The sequence below is a fragment of the Spermophilus citellus genome (assembly GCF_964194105.1).
Source record: "Spermophilus citellus genome assembly, chromosome: 17".
In the NCBI taxonomy this organism is placed as follows: Eukaryota; Metazoa; Chordata; class Mammalia; order Rodentia; family Sciuridae; genus Spermophilus; species Spermophilus citellus.
Genome location: NC_138199.1, coordinates 12,273,488 through 12,293,467, shown reverse-complemented (window position 1 = coordinate 12,293,467; position 19,980 = coordinate 12,273,488). Strand labels below are relative to the sequence as shown.

Here is a 19,980-nt window from a genome sequence, read left to right as displayed (position 1 = left end):
ACTGAAAAATCACCAAAACCCAGGGTGGGGGGGCAGTGAGGGGTACAAATTGAAATACATGAAGCTCCAGCAAGGAGCTCTTTCTCCCTCTGGAGCACTGGAAAGGTGCCAAGCTTATAGCTGGTGGCTACTAGCAGCCACTGAATGGCCTACAAAGAAGTAGCTATAAGGCAGATGTCAGGGCCTCTGAGCAGAGAGTTGTCTACTAAACAGCTGAGCCCAGCTGCCCTGAGCCTTGTCCTGTGGGGCTCCCAGTTGGAGCCCTTGAACAGCTCTTTGGAGAGAGTGTCTATGGTTTGGGTGTCCAGGATAGGAAATAAGTCAAAGAAGAGACTCAGGAGGTAAATATATAAAAGACATCATTTCACCCCAAAGTTAAAGTCCTCCTTATATGACTAATTTTTTGGTGAGAGTCATAGCAAAGGCTCATGAGTCAGCTGCCACCCTCTCCCACCTAACCATATACCAGAAGGGAAACCTGCCTATAGGTGCACACTGTCCACTACAGAGCACACAGCCCATCCTCACAGTCAAGAAAGCAGTCAGGGGGCTGGGGATGTGGCTCAAGCGGTAGCGCGCTCACCTGGCATGTGTGCGGCCCGGGTTCGATCCTCAGCACCACATACCAACAAAGATGTTGTGGCCGCCGAGAACTAAAAAATAAATATTAAAAATTCTCTCTCACTCTCTCTCCTCTCTCACTCTTTAAAAAAAAAAAAAAAGAAAAGAAAAGAAAAAAGAAAGCAGTCAGTTGGGTAAATAAACCTGCCTCAATTTGAAGAGAGCCTATTCCAGCTACCTTCCTACTCAAAAAAAAAAAAAAAAAAAAAAAAAACCCACAAAGGCCCCTCTCTCAAAAACATGAAGGGTCAATAAAGATTTAGCAGATATGTAAGGAAAAGCCCATGGTATGTGTATTAGTTTGCAAAAGGGCTGTCATAACAAAGCACTACAGACCAGGTGGCTTCAACAACCTTTATTCTCTCCTAATTCTAGAGTTTACAAGTCCAGGATGTCAGCAGGGACTATTTCCACTGAAGCCTCTCTCTCTGGCTTGTCTTCTCCCTTTGTTTTCTCACAATAAACCCTCTGTGTATCTGATTCATAATTTCTTCTTCTACTTTTAATATTTTTAGCTGTAGATGGATACAATGTCTTTATTTATTTATTTTATGTGGTGCCGAGGATCCAACCCAGTGCCTCACACCTGAGAGGCAAGCGCTCTACCACTAAGCCACAGCCCTAATTTCTTCTTTTAGAAGATGCTAGTCATATGGTGCACACCCTAATGGCCTCACTTTAACTTCCTTAGAGACCCTCTCTCCAAATGCAGTCACATTCTGAAGAATGTCAACATATGAATTTGGAAAGGGAACATAATTCACCCCATAACATGAAAGAAAAACCGTGATTAACAAACCAAAACTCACCTCAAGAAAACAAAAATAACGTACATAGATTGATTCTAACTAGTATCAATCAAAGACAAGTTTGCTATCTTAAAAACACATTTCCATAGGAAAAAAAGCAATCATGAGTATTAAAGCTTCTTGGTATTTAAAACTATAGTTCCTTCAAATTAAAAAAAGAAAGAAATCCAGCCATGTGTGGTGGCACACACCTATAATTCCAGAAACTCAGGAAGCTAAGGCAGCAGGATTGCAAGTTCAAAGCCAGTCTGGGCAAATTAGTGAAACCCTGCCTTAAAATAAAAAGAGCTAGGGATGTAGCTCAGTGGTATGGCACCCTTGGGTTCAATTCCTAGTACTACCAAAAAAAAAAAAAAAATCCATTTGAAGAGATGAGGAACAGAAGGGATACAGCAATTATAATAAGAGTCAGTAAAATGTCAGTAAATCTACATAAAATATCACTAAAGAAAAAAAGGAGGCTTTGGTTTAAAACAACATGAAAGATGAGGAGTCTAAAGGAAGGTTTAAGAATTCTAAACTTGATTTATTCAGAGACATTTGCTTTAGACTTTGTTAGAAAAATATAAACTTAGGTAAGCATGTTAAAAATGTGGTGGCCCAAGGTGGGTGGCTGGAGTATCCCATTCTTGGGTGGGGAAGGGGAAATTAGTTTTCCCATAAAACTGCCATTTCCCAGCTTCTAGCTTTCTCTGGAAAGCTCACTTCCAGCTGCTTACGAGGCATAGGAACCCTAACCTCAATCTCATCCCTGCGTGGGGGCGGAAACACCAGGCCCTAAGGTCCATGTCAGGCTCTGTTACCTCTGAGGCCACATGGCTCCCACCTAGCCACCAGCATGGAGTAGCAGCTTCATTTATGGTGGTTGGAGAACTGCTTTTGTTGCTTTCAAGATCAGCTATGAATTTGAAAACAGTTTTAAAAAATGTTTTATCTAGCATTTTTATGTGTTAAATAAAATTTGTAGGAGGCCATTGATTTGGGCTAGGCTCCTGTACTAAGCCCAACAGACCAAACCAACATGGAACAATTCTTACTAAATGAAACTGACTTAGGAGTTCCTCGTGTAACAGATGGGGGCTAGATATAGCAGCTGAACTTTAGTCACTCATAGGCAGGCAATCGATTCAAATAAAGCAAACTATGTTCACTCCCATTCTTCTATCCATAAGTGCTGCCTGATACACTGCAGCCCCAGAGTTCTATCAGTTTATTCTGGATAGGAGGGCTGCCCGATTCTAGAATCGTTAATTAAAGTCAATTAAGACATTTATATTGGTTATAAATTTTCTTTTGATCCGTGTTTGGAAAAGGTAGTAGGAGGGCTCAATGACTAGCTCAGTCTACCATTTTAACTATAAATCTACACCACAGAGTTGTTAATAAAAAAAAAAAAACAACACCTTCAGAGGGCTTACCATGTGGGCATCACACATATTAACCTCCTTCATATTCACATCAGTATAAAATAGGTTCTAGGTAGCCCCACTTTACAGATGAGAAAGTTAGGATTATAGAAACCCTGACGAGGTACTGGTTAGTAAATATCAGAGGCAGTTTAGATCTCAACCCCAAAACATTACCATCATGATTTTTGTTCATACCATTTAACAAGTATTTTCAGTCCCTCTTCCCCAATCCAAACATTAGGTAGGATTATACCTCCTAGTGGTTGGAGGGAGCTCCTGCTTAGTTGTGAGTGCTAAGATGGGAATTAAATTGACTTGTTACCTTGAGGCCTGAGCGTTTAAAGGCAGGGACAAGACCCCAGAGTACAAGTGCCCACAATGCTTGAAATGGTACTTGTTCTATCAGAGATCTTAAGTACTTATGTCCAACACTGAACCTCAATGGAAATATATTTAGAGACTTCTTTAAAAGTCTATTGATTTAAGCCACTTATATATAGGAGCTGGCTATTTGTTATAACAGCAAACCTAACTTCAAAAAAATTTTTCTCAACTCTTTCTAGATGAAAAAGTGTGGGGGACAGGAGGGAATACTCACTAAAACAAGAGAATATATGACTTGCAAACCCGTACAGCTAGCTATTCAGTTTAAAAAAAAAAAAAAAAGGCCATCATGGCCAGTGCTCTATGAAGCTAAGCAACCAAATTCTTATCTATTAAACTTATCTGCAACCAATGGTCCCAATAAGATGGTAGCAGTAGTAGCCATAAAACAATAACATATAAATGATTCTATGATCCAAGAACCACTGTGGGACCTTCTCAAGAAAATAATTAATACAGGAAATACAATACACAAAAGACAGAATGATAAACTCACACACCGAAAAATTACAAACACACAAGATTCGACATAAGAGAAGTAAAGTAAAAGCAATGAAGGGAAAGTTAAGCTCAAAGAACTTTATAAGACAATCACAAAGAGTTTGAAATGTTTAAAATTCTCAATAAGATCCAAAAAGGAACAGAATCTATAAGGCAAGACAGGGGCACTATGGAAGAACAACAAGTGATCTGGATAACGCACTTCCAGCTAGAGATGTGAGGCTGAATAAATTACTTCACTGGCTTCTGTCCTTCCCAGAAACCCCATGAAAATGATGACGTGGTGATTTTTATTTTTGAGACACAACAGACAAAAAAGATGGAAGCGAAGATATCAGCAACAACATTTGGAAAGTTAAAAAGCTTAGTTATTTGGCAGGCATTTCCTTGAAAATGAGTGAAGTAAGCATGTCACTTTGAAGGAAAACAACCAACAGTGTTGGTTGGTGCTAATAAAAATTAAATTTTCAAGTGGAAATTAGAATCTTGGAAAACTTCTATCTGCCACCACAGGGCTTGAAAGCTTCTCAATACTTAAGACTTTCCTGATGAGATCAGTGGTCATATTAAATGTGATTTTAAAAATAGCATATAATGAAATGTGTCCAGATTTGGAAGATCTGTTTAAATCAGTGAACCAATATTTTCCAATGATTGATGCATGATGTTACAAAATCATGCATGGGTAAAACACACATTTGAAGTGAGACAGACCGATAGAATGTAATGGAACACAGTACAAAAAAAAATGAATTGGGATGGTTTCATATTCCACACTGCAACTAACCTTTTAAGAAACTACTACTTGTTAAATTTTGGTATAGCATCAAAAAAGAAAAATTACAATATCTGGAAAGGTTATTAAAATATTCCTTTTTTTCAGCTACATATATGTGTGATATGTATTTTGTCTACATCATCCAAAATGACATGTAACAATAGATTGAATACAGAAACGGATACAAGAATCCAGCTGTCTTTTATTAAACTAGACATAAGAGATGTCTGAAAAAAAAATGTAGAACAATGTGACTCCTAATTTTTTGTTTTGGAAAATATAGCTATTTTTCATGAAATTATTTATATTAACATAATGGCCTACTATTTAAAAACTAATTAATAAATACTTTTACATTTCTTTCAACTTTAAATACAGTAAGTATCAAACAGACATAATCCAAACAAACAAAAGGTCTTGGGAATTCCCAACAATTTTTAAGAACATAAAGGTCCTAGACAGCAACTTAGAGAATTGGTTCTAAGTACAAGTAACCAAAATAAAGTCTATATAGTGATATCAGATGAACGAACCTAAAGACATTTATATAATGAACAAAAAGATTTAACAAATATGACTATACACATACACAATAACCTTTACATATCCCCAACACATATACTTAAAAATCTATACATATGCCTAATAACTTTTCCTTCAAATTTATAAAACAAAAAACAATCCAATCACATGGAAAAGCTGCTACATTCACAAACACTGAAGGAGACTTAACCACATCCCTTTCAGGGACTGACAGAAACAGAGGCCGTAAAGACATGTGAAATGTGCACATGAGTAACAAGGCTGCTCTAATAGGTGTCATAAAACCCCGTCTACCAGACTAAAGATAGACATCCTCTTCAGCCACACGTGGAGCAGTTATAACTCAGAGTTGTTACTGAGCCTCAGAGGACATCTTAACAAATTCAAAAGAAACGGTATCATACAGAACACAATTCCCTGATCCCTCTGCGACTCCATGACACAATCAACAATAAAAAGATGATGTTATGGTTGGGATCTTGACTGTCCCCCAGGTGGCCGTATGTCTGGCCGTATGTCGAGGTGGTAGAGCCTTTAAGAAGTAGACCCTAGCAGAGACACTTAGGTTGTTTAGGGTATGTCCCCAAAGGGGATTATGGGACCCCAGTCGCTTCCTTTTTCTCTTTTTGCTCTCTAGATTGAGGTAAGTGTTTTTGTTCCACCATATACTCCCACCATGACGTGCTGCCTAGCTACAGGCCCAAAGCCAAAGGACTGGACTGGAACTTCCAAAACCGTAAATCAAAATAAACCCTTTCTTTTTATAAGTTGATCATCTCAGGCATCTTGTTATAGTCACAGAAAGCTGACTAATAGACGGTTTTAAAATGTATATATTTAGAAACTTAGAAACAATGAGATAAAGAAAAAAATCAGTTGCAATTATAAAATATAATAAACTTAATTAAAATAAAATCACTAAATATTTATAGGGGATAGACGCGCTTTTTGAAAGGATTTATAGTCCTTGGTATAAAGAAATAGTATAAATAGTAAAAGAAATAGTATAAATTAGTGTGGAACCCTAGTTCTGTTTAAAATTCCTATTTCCTGACTAAGCTATTAATTGTAGCTAAAACACCCAGAATTCCTCCCTAGGAAAATATAACCCCTGTACAACCTCATCTTGTTAGATTTTATTCATTACACACTATTTTCCAGACACAAAAAAACTGATGTCTGAAACTTACAAGTTCTCTCCAGCCTCCAAGATTTCATATGAGATGTCCCATCTCCCTAGAATGCTTCACTATGATCTCTCTTTACTGGCTAACTTTTGGCCCATTCCCAAAGCCAAAACCTCCTCCCCACCATTCAAAAATCAGACTTTTTCGGTCATCCTTTCCCATAACTACCTGTTCTTTTCCTGGATAGTAAGTCTCACAATTTGATAAACTACTTTTTTTTTGAGATGTATTTGCTTAATATCTATTTCCGCCCGATAGATTGTAAGAATAGTAAAAGATATGAGCTTGTTTTAAATTTTGTTGCCGTTTTTCACTATATCAAGGGTCAGTCACACATAAAGCTGGTACCTGGTAAATATTTGTCAAATGGAACATACCCATTGCCAATGTGGTTGGTTATCCTTGCTTCTAAAAATTGGCTAAATGGCTTAACATTACTTACTATGGAACAATGAAAAAATGCTACTTATATATAGCATTTTAAATGTTAAAATATTAAATTTATTTAATGTTTAAACATTTAGATAGAGGTGTGAAGATGAAATTATGTAAGTATATTATATGCTAATATGCACAATATATAATTATATATTAAAATGCATAATACATAAGGAATATGTATTAGAGAATTATGTCTCCCTCATTTTAAGTATAAAATACAGATATAATCACAGAATTGATAAGTAGCAAATTGAGTAATTTCCAATAACTGAAACCTCTGGCCTTATTATGTGACACAGGTTGATGGTCACACCTACCCCCTGAGCCCTGATCCCCTCTGGGCAGACTCACCTTTCCCATCTCCTCCCCCTGCTCTCTGCATTCTGGTACACTGACTGGCATTCTCTCAACTTTCTTGATAATGTATGCTCCTTTGCAAACAAGAGACTTTGCATATGCTGTTCCCTCCGTTTGAAATGGACTGTCCTTTGCTTTTCATACAGATAACTCCTATTTATCATTTATTTATTCGTTTATGTTCGAGTGTTGGGAATCAAACCTGTGCCTTGTGTGTGCTAATAAGCACAAGCTCTACCACTGAACTCTACCTCCAGCCACCTTTTTTATACTCCTAAATCTCCACTTAAACATCACTTCCCCAAGGAAGGCTTTCCTCACCATCAAACCATGCCAGATTCTCCTGTCATATGCTCTAGTTGCACCCTGCTACTTACTACAGTCCAATCACCAATGGCATATCTATGTAGAATCTGTCTCAACTGCCTCCCTCATGAGACCAAAAACTCCATGAGCCATGTTTTTTGCCATAGCTGTCAATGTGGGGTCTAATCTAGTGCTTAGCACTTAACAGGCATTCAGTATCTGCTTAATGAATATACAATTTGGAGAATGTGCTAAGGAGGAAAAACAAAACAAAACAAAACATTACTTTGGATTTAGGAAAAAGAGCTTACCAGAATAATGCCTTTTCTTATCAGCAAGGGGAAAAGTTTATTAAATCTAGACAAAGGACAGTTATGGAGTTAGTCGGCAAAATGTTTGAACATAGGGACAAATGTGGACAGAAGAAAGGTGAGCTGTCATTGCTGCTGCTGATTTCACACATCAAGAGAATTTATGATGCCTTCTGGGAAGATCTTAGAAGAACGAACCGATGAGAGTCAGGGATGACTAGGTAGAAGTTCTTGCAGAAAAGATGGCAGGGGGTAGGGCAAGGGAATGACCTCATGAACTCCTTTCCAGCCCAAGATTCTCTGAGACTAAGCAACCTGCAAATTTATTTATGAATGAAAAGCAGACTCCATTAATCCCTGGAGCACTGAATGAATCTCATTAAAGGAAACCTGAAATTAGACCAGCATAGCCACTTAGAGAAAACCATTTCCCCATCTGACAATGATATTTTTCCATATCCCAAATTTGAGAAGGGGAAGGTTGGGTTCTTGAACCAGGACAATGCATAAAGGCCAGCTTGACTCATAATGTGTCCAGGGCAATGAGAAGTTGTCACCAGGCTAAAGCTCTGAGCAGTGGATCAGGGTGGGAGGTTTCCCTCCTCACATCCCACCTGCCAAGCAGAAACAGGAGTCCCTCCACTTCAAATTCATTCATGTTTAAAGAAGCAGTTCCTAATGATCTTGCTTTCTTCAAAAATTTAACATACTTAAGTTCTGGGTAAGCAGCATGACATTGTTCCTGCCACAGCCACCTCTTCACACTCGTGTATTTTTTTTCTAATTCAATTCAGCAGGTCCCTGGGTAAGCAACCTGGGCACCATTTCTTCAGCTCCTCTAACCCTCCACTCATCTAACATGTGATCACAGCAGCAGGAAGGCCAAGTGGAAAGCTGCTTGAATTAAGCCACAAGTCACTATAGCAGGACGGGGACAAAAAGTAAGGGCTCTAAAGCAACCTAGATTTTAACAAAAACGAATCTTCCTATAGCCATGTTTCCCAAACTTCAGCACTTGAAATACCACCTTCAAATTTTTTGCCATGTTGATATTTCATCTGCACCATATATGCTTAATGCTTTTCTTTATATTAATTCACTGTTCTTTTTATGATGCATACAAGCTAACTGAATTAGAAAATTTTATAATGCTGTGAAATCATGGGTTTTAAATGTTACTCATTTTTATTTCTCATCCACAATAAAATATACAACTATTAAAATGTTAGATGTTTCTCTCCATATGACCTAAAATACTCTTGCCTAGCATGCTTTGGGAGATTCTGATATTGGGTAATACACAAAGAGGATTCTTCACCAAACTGTCTACATAAAATTTTCCTGTGCAAGACTAATTCTGTCAAAGAGCTAAGAAAACAGCTTGAGAGACTTGGGATAGAGGCTGAATTGGGTACTAGCAATGTAAGCCTCCTCTTGTGAAGCCAGCTTAAAAAAAAATCACCTCAAGAGCTAAGAGAGCTAAAGATACATGGTAACTCCAAATACATTTTTTTAGCATAAGGGTGGTTAATCTGAATTCACTGACAACTGACAAAGAGACATTGAGATTACTATCATTAGTTTCCTGTTCCCGCTATAACAAAGTATCCCAAATTTAGCAATTTAAAGCAACACACACTTATTCCCTTACAGTTCTAGAAAAAAAAAATGTGAAACCAATTTCACTGGACTGAAATAAAGGTGTCCCTCCAGGGGCTTAGGGGAAAACCCATTTTCTGGCTTCTAGAGCTTTATTCCTTTTATCTTAGTCTGTGGCTCCTTCCTCTACCTTCAAATCCAGGAGGGTTTGCTTCTGTTATTATATTGTTTTATTATTCTGTGTCAAATCTTCAATTCTGTTTTTTGTTTTTGTTTTTTGCAGGTGCTAGGGATCAAATACAAGGCTTTGCATATGCTAGGCAAGCACCCTACAACAGAGCAACACCTTTTATAAGGACATCTGTGATTGCATGTGGGGCTCACCTGGATAATCAGGGATAATCTCCCCATCTTGGTAGCCTTGACTTTACACAACTGCATAGTTCCTTTTGCCATATAAGGTAACGTTCACAGATTCCAGAGATCAAAATGTGAGTAACTTTGGGGAGGCTCATTATATAGCCTACCACATTATTTTTCTCCATTTCAACATGAAAATTCAACTAATCGATGAATGGCAATTCAGTGATGTATATGTAAAAAATCAGATCATTTTGTGTTAAGGAGAAGAATTTTTCAAAGGACACACTGATCTCCTCAATCCCAGTATTGGTGATGTATTTTTTTTTTTGGGGGGGGGGTTGTTTTGTTTTTTTGTTTTAGTTTTTTGTGTGTACACACTCTTATAGGAGATCCAGGCAGGAGCAACAATGTTATCTTTGGGGTCTGGAAAGTCCCCTAAGTCACATGCGTTGAAGGATTTGTCCACCAGGCAGCAACATCCAGAGGTGGGGCTTTTAGGACACAATTGGATCATGAGGGCTACAACCTCATCAGCATATCAATCCATTTGATGGGTTAATAATTTGAATGGACTGCTGGGAGGTGGTAGAAACTGCAAGCAGGTTGGGGCATGGTTGGAGGAAGTAGGTCACTGGGGTATGTTCTTGGGGACTACATCTTAGCTCTGGCCCCTTCCTCTCTTCCTTTTTGAATTGTGGCTGTCATGAGCTGTGCAGCTTTCCTCTACTATGATCTTCCACCATGATGTTTCTGCCTTGGAGCCAGCCAACCATAGACTAAAATCTCTGAAACCTGAGCCAAAAAACTGATTAACACGAGAAAAGAGAGGCTCACCCGGGACTATTATGCCTCATAAATGTCTCTTACCTTTAAGAAAATAGTAAAATTTCAATAATCCAGGGTGTGGGCACAGGCAGAATAGGGATGTTAAATTCTTTTAGGCAAAAATAAGAGACTGACCTCCTCTACTAAGACATCTCTAGCCAGGATAGAATGGCCCATGCCTGTAATCGCAACAACTTGGGAGGCTGAAACAGGAGGATTACAAGTTTAAGGCCAGCCTCAGCAATTTAGTGAGACCCTGTCTCAAAGTAAAAAATAAAAAGGAGCTAGGTGCAGTGACACACACCCATAACCCCAGCAGCTTAGGAGGCCGAGACAGGAGTATAGCGAGTTCAAAGCCAGCCTCAGCAAAAGCAAGGTGCTGAGCAACTCACACCCTCTTTCTAAATAAAATTCAAAACAGGGCTGCAGATGTGGCTTAGTGGACAAGTGCCCCTGAATTTAATCCCTAGTACCAAAAAAAAAAAAAAAAAAAATCTCAATTCATCTCCCCGCTTCTACAGTGGAGCTGAACTGCTGTCTCATAAGTGGTAGTTCCTTTTTTAAAACTAAATGTCTAACAAATTGGTCTAATTCAACTTGGCAAATACATAGTAAATACTTTCATGTTCACTGTAGCTATACCCTGATGTCTACAAAAACCTGTAAGATCCAGTCTGTGAAGTCTTATTCGTGTTCATTAATTTAACAAGTATAATCAAACACTATCCGCCATGTGAGCTGGCCCTGCAGATGCAACTGAGAATAAAAGGGAAAGCCTGGCCTCGAGGAGCTTGCAGCACAGCTAAGGACAAGTCACTCGGTGAGTGACAAAAGCTCTAACCATGGAAAAACAAAGTGCTAGGGGAGCTTGTGGCAGGGGAAGAGCTCCAAAAGAAAACAATACCCTAACCTAAACTGAACTGAAAAGAAGGAGTCAGCTCCAGCCAAGGCAAGGTATTATTGGCTGGTGTGGGGAAGGAAAGGAGAGCAGCAGGGCGGGGAAACAGAAATGGGCAGAAGGGTCCCCATCAATGGAAGAAACCTCCACACAGCATCAGAGGCCAAGCCTAACACACCGATACCACTGAAAGACTTGAAGTGGGCCAGTGTGGTGGGGTGTCCAATCCCTGTGGTATGAATGCAGTGACTAATCCATGGGGAACAAGTGTGGACTTTTCCAGAGTAACAGCAGGGTGCCACCCAAACCTGAAAAACGTGAGCTGGGTGCAGTGGTGCACACCTGTAATCCCAGCAGCTCTGGAGGCTGAGACAGGAGGATCACAAGATCAAAGTCAGCCTTAGCAACTTAGCAAGGCCCTAAGCAACTCAGTGAGACCCTGTCTCTCAATAAAATACCAAGAAGATCTGGAGATGTGGCTCAGTGGTTATATGCCCCTAGGTTCAATCCCTGGTACCAAAAAAAAAAAAAAAAAAAAAGAATTGATAACATGAGTCTATGTTCCAAAACGAATTCTCTGAGATAAGGTACAGGAAAGTTAGAAAATAAAAACAAGAGGCAAGGAGTCCGGCTGTTGCAGTAATTCAAGTAAAAGGTGACAGTGGCCCAGAACAGGCTGGTGGTAAAGGACAGCAGTGGAAAAATTCTAATGATAGGATTTGGTGACTCACCAAGGTTGAACAAGGAAGCAGTAACTGAGCAGATAATGGGGGCATTCAGGGGTAGGGGGACACAAGGCCTGGCCTGCAACGTATGTGTATGTGCACACATTCCATTTAATAAATAAAAACTTAACTAAAGGTGGAGGTGCAGCTCAGTGATAAAGCACTTGCTCGCATACATGAAGCCCCAAATTCAATTCCCATCACCAGGGGGGGGCAAAACAACTGTCTGTATATTGTTTTCTGCTGTTAAAATCAGAAAGTAAATCAAGAAGTGAAATGGACAACAAGCAAGAGAAAAAATAAGAGACTTAGAGAATTAATCTAGGAGGTCTAAATCTGACCAATAAGAGAAAATAGAGAAAAATAGAAGGAAACAAGAGAATTTTCCAGAATGAAACTTCTAGATTATAAGGGGACCTCAAGCACCCAACACAATAAATAAAAACGTACCTATATCAAGGCATGTTGACAAAATTTCAAGACATTGATGGTAAATAAAAGATCCTAAAATATTTCAGAGAGAAGGGAAAATAGGTCACATGCATGCTACTCAGGAGGCTGAGGCAGGAGGACTGCTTGGATGTTTGAAGTTAGTGTAGGCAACACAATGAGAGCCAGTGTCTAAGTGTGTGTGTGTGTGTCTGTCTGTCTGTCTGTCTCTCTCTCTCTCTCTCTCTCTCACACACACACACACACACACACACACACACACACACGCTGGGTATGGTGGCACATGCCTGTAATCCCAGGGACTTAGAAAGCAGAGGCAGGAGGACTGCAAGTTTGAGTCCAGCCTGAAGAACTTAGCAAGACCCAGTCTCAAAATTTGTTAAAAAGGCGGGTGGGGACATAGCTCAGTGGTGAAGCATTTTAGGTTCAATTTCCAGTACTAAAAAAAAAAAAAAAAATCATAATGATATAATGACAAAGAGCTTGAAAGTAAAGGACACCCCTGTGGCGATGGGCCAGTCTGCACAGAAATTCTGGTTCTACACATCGTTTCCTAGTAAAGGGAGCTAGGGACTCTTGAAGACATCTTATTCTTGCAGAAAGCAAGGACATGATCACAGACTAGCAGAGAAACATCAAAAGGACCGGCCAACTGGGGATATCCGAGCAGCTGAGAGAATAATGAAGACCCTCTCATGCTGGGAGAGACTTGCTCTCTGTGCCATCTCACCCTCAGAACCGTGCCTCTACAGTTCTGTGTGGTGCTGCTGTTGAGGTTGGGCCAATGCCAAAAGTAGGTCTCAGAGCATCGACTTTGGTCAAGTCAACCCCATTCATTTTTCTGCTTTCATGTTTTTAAAAAGTCTGTCTTTTTGAGCATGAACCGTAAAGAATTTCTCAATAAACCAGCACCATAGCTCTTGGCTTGGGAACAGCCTCTGGGTGGTCTGTCACAACCCCTTGTGCCCACCAATTCTCACAGTTCACCTTGAGCTGAAGCGCACAAACTCAATGGTTCCATGAGGGGGATCTCACTGGCTCAATGCCCCTCCCTCCTGCCATTCCTCCTTGGCCAGTGTACATTGGTTTGGGTGTCCCAGCCCCGGGGTTTTCGCTTCACTGCTAATCCTCTCCTCATTAGGCCCGGTCACTGGCATATGAACAGGGTAATGACTGGTGTGGGTCAGGCTCTCTTTAACTCTCTATGAGAAGACTGAAAACAGAATTTCTAAATTGAAGATAATTCGACCCTTTGGTTTTGTGGTTATGTTCTAAGTACAATGATTTTGTTAGTAAGGTTTTGATACTTGATTCCAAAATGGCCTGGCTGGCCATTATCCCGGCCTATTGTTTCTCTCATTTAATGAAAACCAAAAGAATAATTCAGTAGTTCAGTAAATCATATGGAGATATTTACAACAAAAGTGGTATCTTTTTCCAGTACCCCTGACTTATGACACACTCAGATCACAATAAAGATCCAGATGGGGCTGCAATTCTACACTTACCACCTATGGATATGATGGCCTTTGTTCACTTTAACAAAACGAATGGAGGCTGACTGTTGTCCTGGCAGGAATATAATTTTTTATCCTCAGAGAGTCTCTCTTTCAGTTCCTGTGAGAGAAAATGGCTGACTCTGCCCTATCTCTGAGAAGAAAATGTGCACATTAGAAAACCACTAGCTTAACTGTCGTCTCCCTGGGAGGCCACCACAGAGAAAACCCAGCTTATGTTGGCAGCTAAGGGAAAAATACCTCATGTTTGTCTATGTACACACATACCCACTCGGGTCTCAAATGAAGATGTGGATCAGGGAGACGCAGGGGAAGACAGGGCTAGATCTCTTCTCGGCATATTCAATAAGGACTGGTTCTCCAGCTTGGCAGCATATTGAAATCAATCTGAGGAGCTTTAAAAAGTACTGCTGCTTGGGCCCCAGTCCTGAAGATTCTAATTTACTTGGTATAAAATACTATCGGAGACAGAATAATGGCTCCCCAAAGATGCACATGTCTTTGTCCTTGAAACCCGTGATTGTGTGAGATCACATGGCAACTTGGCATCTAGACTGCAGGTAGAATTAAGGCGGCTCATCAACTGACCTGTGAGTGGAGAAATTACACTGGGTGGGCCCCACGTAATCAGAAGGGTTCTTAAAAGCACAACAGGGAGGCAGCAGGAGCAGAAGTGACGCAAGAACAACTCAAGCTACTGTTGTTGGCTTTGAGGGTGGAAGAGGAGGCCATGAGCCAAGGAATGTGGGTAGCCTCTAGAAGCTGGAAAAGGCAAGAAATGGATTCTCTCCTAGAGCCTCCAGAAAGGAACATGGCCTTGCCAACATCGTGGTTTTAACCAAGTTAGGCCATGACAGAGCCTGTGACCCATGGAGCTGTTATTTTAAGCCACTCACTCTTTGTTATAGCAGCAATAGAAAACAAAGCTATAGCTCGGGTATTTCAAGTTTTAAAAAGCTCCCCAGGGGATTCTAATTTGCAGCAAAGTATGATAACCAATAAACTAAAAACAAGATAAAGATGTGCTGATGTATGATTGCTTATGCTGGAAAAATATGTGATTTCACCATATTTTTAGTAAGTTCCCCATCAAATAATATACCTCCTTTTCTTAACTTCCTTCCTGTCCACACATCACATGCTGGGCATGTTTCACTAGTTTGGGGCCAGAGTCTTTTGTAGTCAGACCCACTGAACAGGCTAAATTTCTTTGGGATAAAGAACAATTTTACACCAAATAGGCAGGTTTTTTTTTTTTTTTTTTTTTTTTTTAATATTTCTGGGGATCCAACCCAAGGCCTCACAACTGCGAGGCAAGAGCTTTTACCGCTGAGCTATATCTTCATGTTGGCAGATTTTTCTATGAAGTTTATTTTCTTGCCAATACTATTTCAACCAAGGAATTCGCCAACAACTGAATTATATGCAAATACATAAACTGCACTGTCAGGAAAAGGACAAAATTGTTTTCCTCTCTATACTGAAACTATGAAAAACCACTTTCAGGATTATACAATGTTTCTCCATTTGCTTTAATAATCTATATGTGATAGATAATAAATAGATGTGATAGTCAAGAGGAATAATACTCTGGGAACAAATGAACTCATTCTTCCTAGGAGCAAGAAAAAAATGTGCCCATTACACAATTTTGACAAGTACAACCCTCCCTTCACAGCGAGACTTCATCCATACCAGGAATTCAATGCTGGCTCATACATGATGGTAACTTTCCTTGAAAGCCATTCCATCATGGTACCATTACCAAGAGCTAAGACCTCAGAACCTTTTTGTTTGTATTTTTCCTTCTACTTCACCTTCCTTGAAAGGACGCTGGTGTAACAGAAAAGTCAGTCATAATAGAATTGGAAAACCTGAGTTGGTATTTCAATCCTGTCACTTATAAATGTGACATTATGAGGATGTGGCATTATGATGCTCTCAGCTGCTCTGAGTTTTGTCTCTAACCAAGATGATACTGCCTTTGTGATGCAGTGTAGACTAAATGAAATGACACAGATGACTGTGCTTATCATGCAGCAGGGGGCTTCTCTAAATGCAGGCTTCGCCAGAGCCTCATCCTGTTATACTCTCATGTACCACCCCTATGCTAAGTTTCTCCCACCTTTTCCTTTTCCTGTCCTCTCCCTGAGCTCTGGTACCATATCTCCAACTGTCAACTCGACACTTCCATTTGGCCCTCTCACTGGCATCTCTGATGGGACATGTTCAAACTGGTCTTATGCTCTTTACTTACAGTGACTCCTCTCAATTTCCCTCTGTCAGTCCCAGTAAAAGCACTGCTGGCCCCTTGCATCTGTCCTTTCTTCTCCATTCCTACTGCTAAGACTCTTGTTCGGGCTCTCATCCATTTTAGACAGCTTTGTGACACTGTGATCAAATATCTGACAAGAATAACTTGAAGGAGGAAAAGTTTATTTTTGGCTCAGAGTTTTAGAGGTTGAGTCCATGGCAGGCCAAGTCCATTGCTCTGAACCCAAGGTGGGGCAGGACATCATGATAGAAGGGTGTGGTGGAAAAGCACTGCTTACCTCATGGTGGCCAGGAAGTGGGGGATGAAGGACAACCATAGAAAGATGAACCCTTCATGCCTTCGGTGACCCACCTCCCTCCGCCACATCACACCACCCAGTCCATTCAAACTAGGATGGACTGAGTCGGTTACAGCTCCAAAATCCAATCATTTCACCTCTAATCATTCCTGCATTAACCCAGGAGCTTTTGAGAGACATCTTACATCCAAACCATAATATCCCTTCCCACTACACAGTCCAAACAAGAGTCTTTCAGGTACCATCCATGTTTCAAAGCTCTTTCTCTCTCTCCCAGTCCAGTCTGCTGTGGTTTTCAAGTTAATCTTTCTCAAATCTCATGTATCAAATCAAGTCTTGAACAAAGATCCTTAAACAGTTTTTTTTTGTTGTTTTTTGTTTTTTGGTTTTTTTTGTTTTTTTTTTGCCCTGCAACCTAGTATTTATGTCAAAGAAGCCCAAACTCCACTGGGTGTATAGATAGATAATAGGAGGCCCATTCAAGCCTAATTATGTCTTGAATCAGTATGTCAAGCACCGAGTAATTTCATATCATTGCTACATGAAAGAAAAGCTCTTGGGACAAATGGATCATAAAACAAATATTTTTAAAAGCAGCTACTGAGCCAGGCACATGGTGCATGCCTGTAATCCCAGTACTTGGGAGACTGAGATGGGAAGATCACAAGTTAAAGGCCAGCCTCAGCAACTTGGTGAGGTCCTAAGCAACTTAGTGAGATGCTATCTCAAAATAAGAAAGAGCTGGGGATGTAGCTCAGTGGTAAATTGACCCTCGGTTAAATTTCCAGTAACCCTCCCCACAAAAAAATAATAATTTGTAAAATAATTACTGAGAAATGGGAATTTTTTTAAATCAAATTCCATACACAAGACTTCATAATTACAGTCAAAATCAGCCACAAACCACCCTCTATTGAATTAAGCCTTAATCTATTGACATTAAGCCACTTTACCTGTTATATATTTTTGAAACCTTCAACAAATCAAGCCTATAGTATTTATAACAAATGCAAATATGATCAATCTCAAACTAGTCCTTACCATTTTGTTCATCCAATTCATTCCCAATTTCCTGTCCCATTTGCTTTTGGCGACTTATGATAGAGGAAAGAGCATCAAGGCCTGCATCCTGTTCTGAAACAAAGAGAAAAACAATTAACTCTCTAAAAATCAAAGGAAAGCAATTTAAAGTCCATAAATACACTCAGGCATATAACACAACTCAATATATGAGACAAGGGATATAATATTTAACATAGAAACAAAAAATTAAGTATATCACAGCTTATACTAAAATGATTTTCAAAATGAGCAAAGGATATAGATAGGAAATACACAAGAATTTTAGAAGGGAAAAATAACACAAAAAAAGCTTTCACACTACTGCTAATTTTTTTAAAGTACAAAAAAATTAGTTTTTTAAAAATTTATTTATCAGATTTGTAAGGATTAAAAAGAACAATGTTACCTAAGGCTAACTGAAGTGTGAAGAAGTAGAAGCTCTGAAGTACTATGTAATTGGAGGATAAGTTCAATTTACGGATCAAAAATCTATCTTGAGAGTAGACTGTGTCCCTTTATCAATCATAAGTCTATGGAATGTATATAAGAAAATATATATATATATATATATATATATATATATATATATGAAAACATTCAGATAATAGACAATGATGTATTTACAATGATCTTCCCTGAGTTATTTCCTTAAAGATACCTAAACATGAAACTGAATGTCAATTCATTGTCTCTCAGCTCCAAAATCACCTTTTCTGAGTTCTCTGAATACTTATGTGGATCCCTTAAATACATTTTCCCTTTGCCAGGGTTTTTGCTTCCTGGCCCGGTGTGTGAGGGTGGGCCTCCCTCCCCACCCCCTCTCTCTACCACCACCACTGCCTGCTATCTCTCCAAGGTGGTGATTGCTGAGGCTAAAACCCCAAAGCTAAGCCTGTGCTCTCGCTGGGCCATACCCCAGCCCCCAAGCTTTCTCTCTTGACAGGACCCATCAGTGTTTACAGCTTCTATGTTCAGCTTCTTCAGTGCCCAGTAGCTAGTGGACAGCAGTACACGCCCTCCTTGGGTGTTTCTAATACCTCCTACAGTATCTAATACCTCCCAGTACCTCCACTGAGATACTTCACAGGGAACAGTCTTCCTTGACACCCCAGCTAGGGGGCAGCACCTCTCCAACTCCTCTGAAATCGAGTGACCCTCAGCTGAGCTTCTGCTCAGCAGGGAAGGCTTGGTGCTCTTCCCTACACTGGGCCTCAGCCTGAGATTGGCAATTTCACCTCAAAACTGAGATTTCTGCATTCTTTAATACTGAAGTTAATGTTATTAAGTATAAAAGCAGAATATAAAACAAAGTTTAGTAGAATTGCACTTCTGTTTTAAAAAATAAAAATGTATTACTTTTCTGGTTTTTGAATATTTAAACAGAAAAGTGAGTTAAACTCAAGTTATTCAAGATAATTTCTTTAAATTTTGATTTTTTTTTAAATAAATGAGGCAGTCACCACAGTCTTTTTTCCAGGTACATTGCAAAGAACCCTCTAAAGCTGACTCTTTTCACCCAAACAATATGCCAAATGAAGTCAGATTATGCCAGTGTGGCTTCATTTGTTTAGAGCTTTTTAAATGACTTTCACATAAAGGTACACCTACCAAAGCAGAAATCACAAAGGTCTTCCTATTCAAGATCACATTAACATCTACTTATATTTTTTCAAAGGCTTTTTATGGAATTGAACCATTACACTTAGCTCTTTGATTCATCTGGAACTTATTTTAACTAAAGGTGTGAGGTAAGGACCCCTTAGTGACATTTTTTGACACTATTTTTTTTAAACTATAAATGACCTGCTATCTCTAGGGACCATTCCAAGGGACCACTTTATAGCAAAATCACTTTATAATGAGATTCCTTTGGTCTTTAGTAACAACCTCTTGGATGGCCTCCAAGAGAAATCTATCATCAACCAAATACTGTTATAGGATGTCAGATGCTACAGGAAAGTTCCAAATGCATCCGCAGGATAATCTATACATAGGACTGAAGGTAAAGTGTCAATGTGAATTAAAAGGTAAAACAATTTAATAAGAGGAGATTCCTCTAGTGCTTTCAATTAGGTTGAAAGTCCCAAGTTGTTTTATCTAGTAGAGACATTATGAATGAAAAATAGCTACATTATTCTTTTCTCTCAAACTTATTGTCTAACTACCTAAAGGTCATCACTCTAAAGCACAAGAGAAAGAAGACTAAAATTGCTGCTGCTCCAATCAAATAATTTCTCCAGGACTTCAGCATCTCCTCAACATGTTTAAATGTTGCAATAAAATTTCATTCCCTTATCCAAAGACACTGAGGATCTTGATCA

General features: G+C 39.4%; 1 protein-coding gene across 7 annotated transcripts in view; it reads right to left on the bottom strand.

Annotated features, from left to right (window-relative positions):
* The window catches only part of STX8 (syntaxin 8), a 250,382-nt gene that overhangs the window by 177,993 nt on the left and 52,409 nt on the right, over positions 1-19,980 (bottom strand). For all 7 annotated transcript variants that reach the window (XM_081272232.1, XM_081272230.1, XM_081272231.1 and 4 more), the window contains one exon: positions 17,639-17,731. In XM_081272232.1, coding sequence (XP_081128358.1) covers positions 17,639-17,731 — 93 coding nt within the window. The remainder of the gene's footprint in view (positions 1-17,638; positions 17,732-19,980) is intronic.